General features: G+C 40.0%; 1 protein-coding gene across 1 annotated transcript; it reads left to right on the plus strand.

The window, feature by feature from the left end:
* Window positions 1-5616, plus strand: LOC111666116 (cytochrome P450 2F2-like). The gene is made up of 11 exons (XM_023421347.2): window positions 1-213; window positions 1022-1184; window positions 2026-2178; window positions 2449-2609; window positions 2867-2935; window positions 3136-3240; window positions 3488-3623; window positions 4002-4087; window positions 4353-4454; window positions 5051-5192; window positions 5308-5616. Exons 1-11 carry the CDS (start codon window positions 52-54, stop codon window positions 5532-5534), a joined length of 1506 nt encoding a protein of 501 aa, XP_023277115.1. The 5' UTR covers window positions 1-51; the 3' UTR covers window positions 5535-5616.
* The last annotated feature ends 899 nt before the right edge of the window (window positions 5617-6515 follow it).

Raw genomic sequence — 6515 nt, forward strand, 5'->3', positions numbered from 1 at the left:
AATAGCAAGTCAAACAGCTTAAATCTTCAGTTCAGTCCAATCCCTTCCACCATGTTTGTTTCAATCATTTTGCTATGGCTCTGCATTTGGTTCATTATCATGCAACTCAAGTCTCGGAGGCCTAAGAACTTTCCACCAGGACCCACTGCCCTCCCCATACTGGGGAGCATTTTGCAGCTGAGCCTAGAGAACCCCCTGAAGGACTTTGAGAGGGTAAGAAAAATGCTGAAATGAATGATGTTGCTCTTTAAATGCCTGTTATGGCACTAATTACTATTCTAAGTACTAAAAAGATACTTTTATTTATATACTTAAATGGTTTAATATTTAAACTTAAACTTGGTCACTGCTGTGCTTTTCTTGATAGTGATTTGAGTGTACCACTGTACTAATGAAACCTGTGGGCTGTGGTTCATGTGGTTGCATAACATTGTTGTCTGTACAGAGTTGAATGCCTGTGCACAAGCTATACATGTTGGGTATTGTCCAACTTAAACCCAGTGCAATGGATGACTTATAAGTTTTGTGTTGCTCAATGCTTTAAAAACAGCAACATCCTTTTACAGAAACATTTAAAATTTTTAATTTTTGATCCTTTAAGCAATACAAACAAATGTCCAGAAGTCAAGAAGTGGTGGCTGAAGTCTCACCAGTTGCACTTACACAAGCTGTAAGTGTCGGGAGTGGCAGAAGTTACAGAAATCATGCTACTCCTTAAGCAAAGAGTTAGAGCTGTTTCCTTCAGGACATACAGAATAGACTCCTGGAGGCCGGACACAATAGTTCCAAACATGCATTTTATGTATGTGCAATAATATCACTGTGTAGTTGTCATACTATTTGTCATTTGCTAGTTTTACCTGTTACATTTAGTTTTTACGTACTGTTTTTAGCATCGTTATTGTTATTGTGTGCTCACTTAAGTGCATGTTTTTGTGATTTCAGCAAATTGCCCCTTTAAAAAGAAGGATCCATCTTAAGTTATGTGATATACTATACATGTTATCTTGTTTGTTCCCAGCTGAGGAAGACTTATGGAAATGTCTACACTCTGTTCCTCGGTCCCAAACCAGCTGTGATCATCAGTGGGACAAAGGCAATAAAGGAGGCTATGGTGACCAAGGCTATTGATTTTGCAGGACGACCCCAAGATCTGTTTGTTAATGATGTCACCCGGAGGAAAGGTAGAAAAGAGATGTTATAGGACTGAGAATGTGTGACCCAATTTACCCAATCCATGAAACAAAAAAAATAATATGTGTCTTTCTATGCATGCATTGTATGCAGGGATCAAACAGTAACCAGTACTAGCAACTATGTATGTATCTTGATAAAAAAGTATGGTCAAAGTGTGGCTTGAGTTTTCTTAAGCCACACTCTTATTCTCAGTGAATAACTATCACATAGGTTTTACACACTGGCAAGGACACATGCTGCAACATGCTGCAAAAATCCTGAAAAGGGACAAACAAGCACCTTGTTAGAAATCAAAAAGAGAATAAACAAAGGCAAGAGTTGAAGTCTTTTTGTACAGTTGCTGTTCAGTTTGCCAACAAAAGGTCCACCCACACAGTTAAGTTATCAATCTTTATATAATAAGGATGAACTTTCCCCAGTGAACTATGCCCCAATGTTCATTCTCAGTCCTATGGGAAGTTGTTCAGTGTGCACTCAAAACTTAAAGAAATACTGAGCATACACTGATACCATCATCCACCATCCTAACGATACAGGAGCACAGTATTCTTTATTTTCACTGCAGTGAGTGTCTGTTTAGGTTGACACATGACTTTATTTTGTTGTATATTTTAAATATCTACGAATAAAGCTCACTGATTTGAATTTCTTTGTTTTGAATCCACTCAGATTTGAAAGTAAATAAAGAAAACACACTAAAGCACTGTGCAGAGTAAATAATAAAACAGGCTAGAAATCAGATGAGCTCTGGAATAGAACAGCAATGGTTACAATGGCCAGCGATAGGTTGTTATATTAGATGACCCCTGAGCTCTGTATCTGTTGTAGGAGTGATCCTGGCAGACTACGGCCCTAGTTGGAAGGAGCATCGTCGCTTTGCTCTGATGACCTTGAGGAATTTTGGTCTGGGGAAGAATACCATGGAGGAGAGGATTCATGGAGAGCTACAATACACCATGAACACACTGGAACAGAGCATTGGTATGTGATCTGTGGGTCCATTCGCTCCTCTTCTGATAGGCTTTCATCTATCACACTAACAGTGACACAAACATTACAAGGTGGATTTTGATCACGTATGTTTGAAAGAGACCTCCACTGTGCTTTATTGACTTTTACCTCCCTACTAATTTCTATTCTTTGACATCTGTGTTACCGGGTTGAGTTTCTCGTTGTGCTATTCCTGTAAAGTTCTTCTGTATTTTCGTACAATGATGTGGCATGCTGAAGTTTACATTATGACTTTTACAGGCAAACCCCTCAGTCCTCAAATGATGTTTCACAATATGGCCTCCAACATCATATGCCAGGTTCTGTTTGGTAGACGCTACGAGTACGACCATGAGTTCATCAGAGTGATTGTTCAGTGCTTCACTGAAAACGCCAAGTTAGCCAATGGACCATGGGCTATGGTGAGTCTGCGCACTCTGCTATCCACAGCGGGAAACGAAAACCAAGACGTTCTGCAGCCACTACGCATCCAATGTGATCTTGGCCTTGGGCGTCTTGCCTATTTTTAGCTCGTGGATAGTAGTATTGTGGATTTTAGTATGGATCCTACTTTGTTTATAATATATACTTTGTATTTTTTATATCCTCCAATTCCATCTGTTCAGAGCAATTCATGTAAAGAGTTAAATAGACAAATGATTTAAATCTTTCTTTACAGCTGTATGACTCTTTTCCCATTATTCGTAACTTACCACTGCCCTTCATGAAGGCCTTCAAAAACGTTGAGGTAAGTTAACCGCACCTTGAGATTTATTGTAAATATTTATAGTAAATTGTGAAAAAAAAGTCTGAACTAAGAAGGAAATGAACATTAATGGTAAAATGAAGTTTTTTCTCTAACCACACACACACATAAACTGTAACAACCAATAGTACATATTGTAAGCACATTATCAGTGAACGTATGTTACTCATGTTTTTCCTCAGACTTGTCAGAAGCTTGCGGTTTCTGTGCTGACTGAGCACAAGAAGACCAGAGTTCCCGGAGAGCCACGGGACTTTCTTGACTGCTATCTAGATGAACTGGATAAGGTAAGTACATGAGTGAATAGGGAGTAAAAAGAGTTTGCACACTATCTCAGACTCAGGCGTGTTGCTGTATTTAATTTTAACTAATTATGTGTTATTTCAAATATGTTCAAAGAGTCTTTGAAAAAGTGACAACTTTTAGTACATGTGTGAGCTGACTCTTCTCATCCCCTACACTTTCTGTGTGTATAAGTCAAGTCATTTGCATTTAATGTTTGTTGGTCTTAAAACAATAATTTTCCCCTTTCAGAGTGTCAGTGGTTCTTCATTTTCTGAGCAAGAACTCACTATGTACGCTCTAGATATTCACTTTGCTGGGACTGACACTACCTCCAACACCCTTCTTACTGGTTTCCTCTACCTTATGGCCTACCCACAAATACAAGGTATGTCTGCATGTGTAGATATGAGGTTGGACTTTTCTTTTCCGTCATTTCTGTACTTTTTGTACAATTTTTTTTATGGCCAGAGATTCTTTGTATGTTTTTGCCAAGAGTACGGACACAGCTCTAATGCCAATTATACAAGGACCGTGTAAGTTGTGCCAACAGTTCAGGCACAACTTCAGACCACATCCTTTGGAATCTAAGATTAGACAATGACCAATGTGGCTTTGGCTTTCCAACACAGGTCTCCTTCACAGAAGACATCCTCGAGCAGGAAAAACCATTGTCACGAGGGAGCATTTTCTGCTCGGTCAGCTCCCTTACGATATCAATATTTTTACCATTATCCTCCACCCCACCCCCTTCTGCATTTCTCAGAGCTTTGTCAGCAGGAGATAGACGAGGTACTTGGAGGAAAGCAACAGGCCAGTTTTGATGACAGACATAACATGCCTTACATGCAGGTACACTATCAGATAATCTCATAATAACCACTTCAATTTGACACATGCATCTGGGTGGTATATTTATATTATTGCATTATTATATTGACTTGCCAAATAAAAAATGCTCAGTTGATTTTTTTAACATCTATTTTAACACAAGTTATTATGGTACTTTTACCTGGTTCTAAGAATATGGCTGACAGATATCTATATTACATGTTTCTTGGTTTGCTCGCCTGTGGCCTTTTATTCAGTCTCAAGTCAGATTGATCTGTTCATCCAGGCTGTGATCCATGAGGTGCAGAGGGTAGCCAACACAGTTCCTCTCAGTGTCTTCCACTCAACAACTAAAGACACAGAGCTCATGGGATATTCCATTCCCAAGGTAAGTGGCATATCGTTAAACAGATTCTGGCAACAGAGACAGTGAAGTGGAAAGACACCTTACTGTGATGAATTTAGGTAGGAAAGCAGTTTGTACCAGTGTTGGAAGTGGAGGCAAGGTAAGGTAATGACCCCAATGGGACCCCCTCCCCCTCAAGAAACCAAAGGAAAAATAAATTAAAAAAAACAAACAAAAAAAACCCCAAAAACAACATTTATGTTATTTAGCTGATTAATTATCATTTCCTTTCAGCTCAGTGCGATAATCTCCACTGCGTTTTGGTTGCGTCTCTCGGAGCACAGCAGTGGAGAGACAGATTGACATAGACATTAGGTGACAATTTGTCACCTAAGTGCAATAAAAGCTTTCCAACTAGTGTAATAAATGCCTCTAAAACCAAAGATGGACAGACATGAGCCCCAAACATCTGAAAGTCAGGCCAAAATATCCGCTTTGTAAACCCTGCTGCTCATTGCAGGGAAGCTAGTTGAAGTGCGGGTCGGTATGTCACCTTTTCTTGAGGAAATCTTAACATTTTACGAATGTTTTCTGTTGTCCTCTGTAGCAATTCTTCTTCTGCTTCATTTTCTCCTCAGGGTACTTTGATAATCCCTAACATGACCTCAGTGCTGAATGAAGAGGGACAATGGAAATTCCCCCATGAATTCAACCCTGAGAACTTCCTCAATGACCAGGGAGAGTTTGTTAAACCCGAGGCTTTCATGCCTTTCTCTGCAGGTATGCAAGCAGAGAAAACAAACAGCAGCGCACACCTGCAGCAGAATACACAGATACTGTTGTAGAGGACATATATATATATATATATATATATATTTTTTTTTTTACGTCTCAGGTCCTCGTATGTGTCTCGGAGAGGGTCTGGCTCGTATGGAGCTTTTTCTCGTCATGGTGACTCTGCTGAGGAGGTTTAAGTTCATCTGGCCTGAGGACGCAGGAGAGCCGGACTTCACTCCAGTCTATGGCGTCACTCTAACCCCTAAACCTTACTCCATGAAGATCCAACTCAGGGAAACACAGCAAGATGGTCGGCAGACACACAACAGAGACAGCGGAGAGTGACAGAGATGAATACTAACATCCAGTTACTCCCCTCAGCCATCTGTAACCCTGTTTTTCTTTCAAGTAAAGTACTTTCACTGCACCTACCGGCTTGAGTGTGTTTCTGCACATGGGTACACAAAATCAATGAACTATGACACTACCCTTAATAGTAGTTAGCAATACACACAGTGATCTGTGTTGTTATTAGCTGGTCACCCTATCAATGACTGGTGTTTTGTATAGAATTGGGCTGTGAAATTTGATTAAACTTTTATTTGAGATTATTGTTAAATTCGTTGTGTCTACTGCACATGTGACATTAGGGCCTGAGGGCACCACAGGAAGAAAAGGATGGATTGCCCTAAATGGAAAAGAATCATCATCTTGGTGGGATGAATGTCCTAATACATTATTTGGGAATCTGTTAGATTTTAATATTTCTTGTGTACCAGTGGAAATTTTGACCTGATGGTGGCACTAAAGGAAAGGTTATTAAAATTCAGCAGGATTAAATCTCTGGATCTATGAATGGATCTGGATCTATCTATGATCTATGAAGATCCACAGTGGTGGATTTGCTTTGCCTGTTACGTCTGCTCTCTAGTGAGACCCTACACAACACCACACCACAATACCATAAACCTACTGTACATTGTGAGACACTGTGTATGTGATTGAATCAAATAATTGATATGTTTAATGTTGATGCACAAATAGTACAGTATGTCCACTTCAAGACATCTGTGATTATTCTCAGAAGTGATAAGGGACCTGTCTTTTGTACCTGACATACAAGCACACTGAACTCTGCACTGTTCAATTTAACCAGCAGCCTTTTGATGTTTGGACAGTGGTGTATTATTGAAGCTTTTGTGTGGATGCTATATTGTTTTACTGGGCAGTCTCTTGATTGTCAGTGGGAGGCCGGGGGGCAAGGGGTGGTGGTGGGGGGGCGGGCAGCAGGGTTGGGCTTGAATGGTGTGTGTGTTTGTGTGTTTG

Source organism: Seriola lalandi, unplaced genomic scaffold (genome assembly GCF_002814215.2).
Source record: "Seriola lalandi dorsalis isolate HSWRI2012SDOR001 ecotype SW California unplaced genomic scaffold, Sedor1 jcf7180002054671, whole genome shotgun sequence".
Lineage (NCBI taxonomy): Eukaryota > Metazoa > Chordata > Actinopteri > Carangiformes > Carangidae > Seriola > Seriola lalandi.

Bases quoted from the DNA above. Each gene is read 5' to 3' on its own strand.
- LOC111666116 (XM_023421347.2), top strand. From the start codon at position 52: ATGTTTGTTTCAATCATTTTGCTATGGCTCTGCATTTGGTTCATTATC. The intron at 2,179-2,448 runs GTATGTGATCTG...TGACTTTTACAG, and splicing joins CACACTGGAACAGAGCATTG to GCAAACCCCTCAGTCCTCAA. The intron at 5,193-5,307 runs GTATGCAAGCAG...TTTACGTCTCAG, and splicing joins TTTCATGCCTTTCTCTGCAG to GTCCTCGTATGTGTCTCGGA.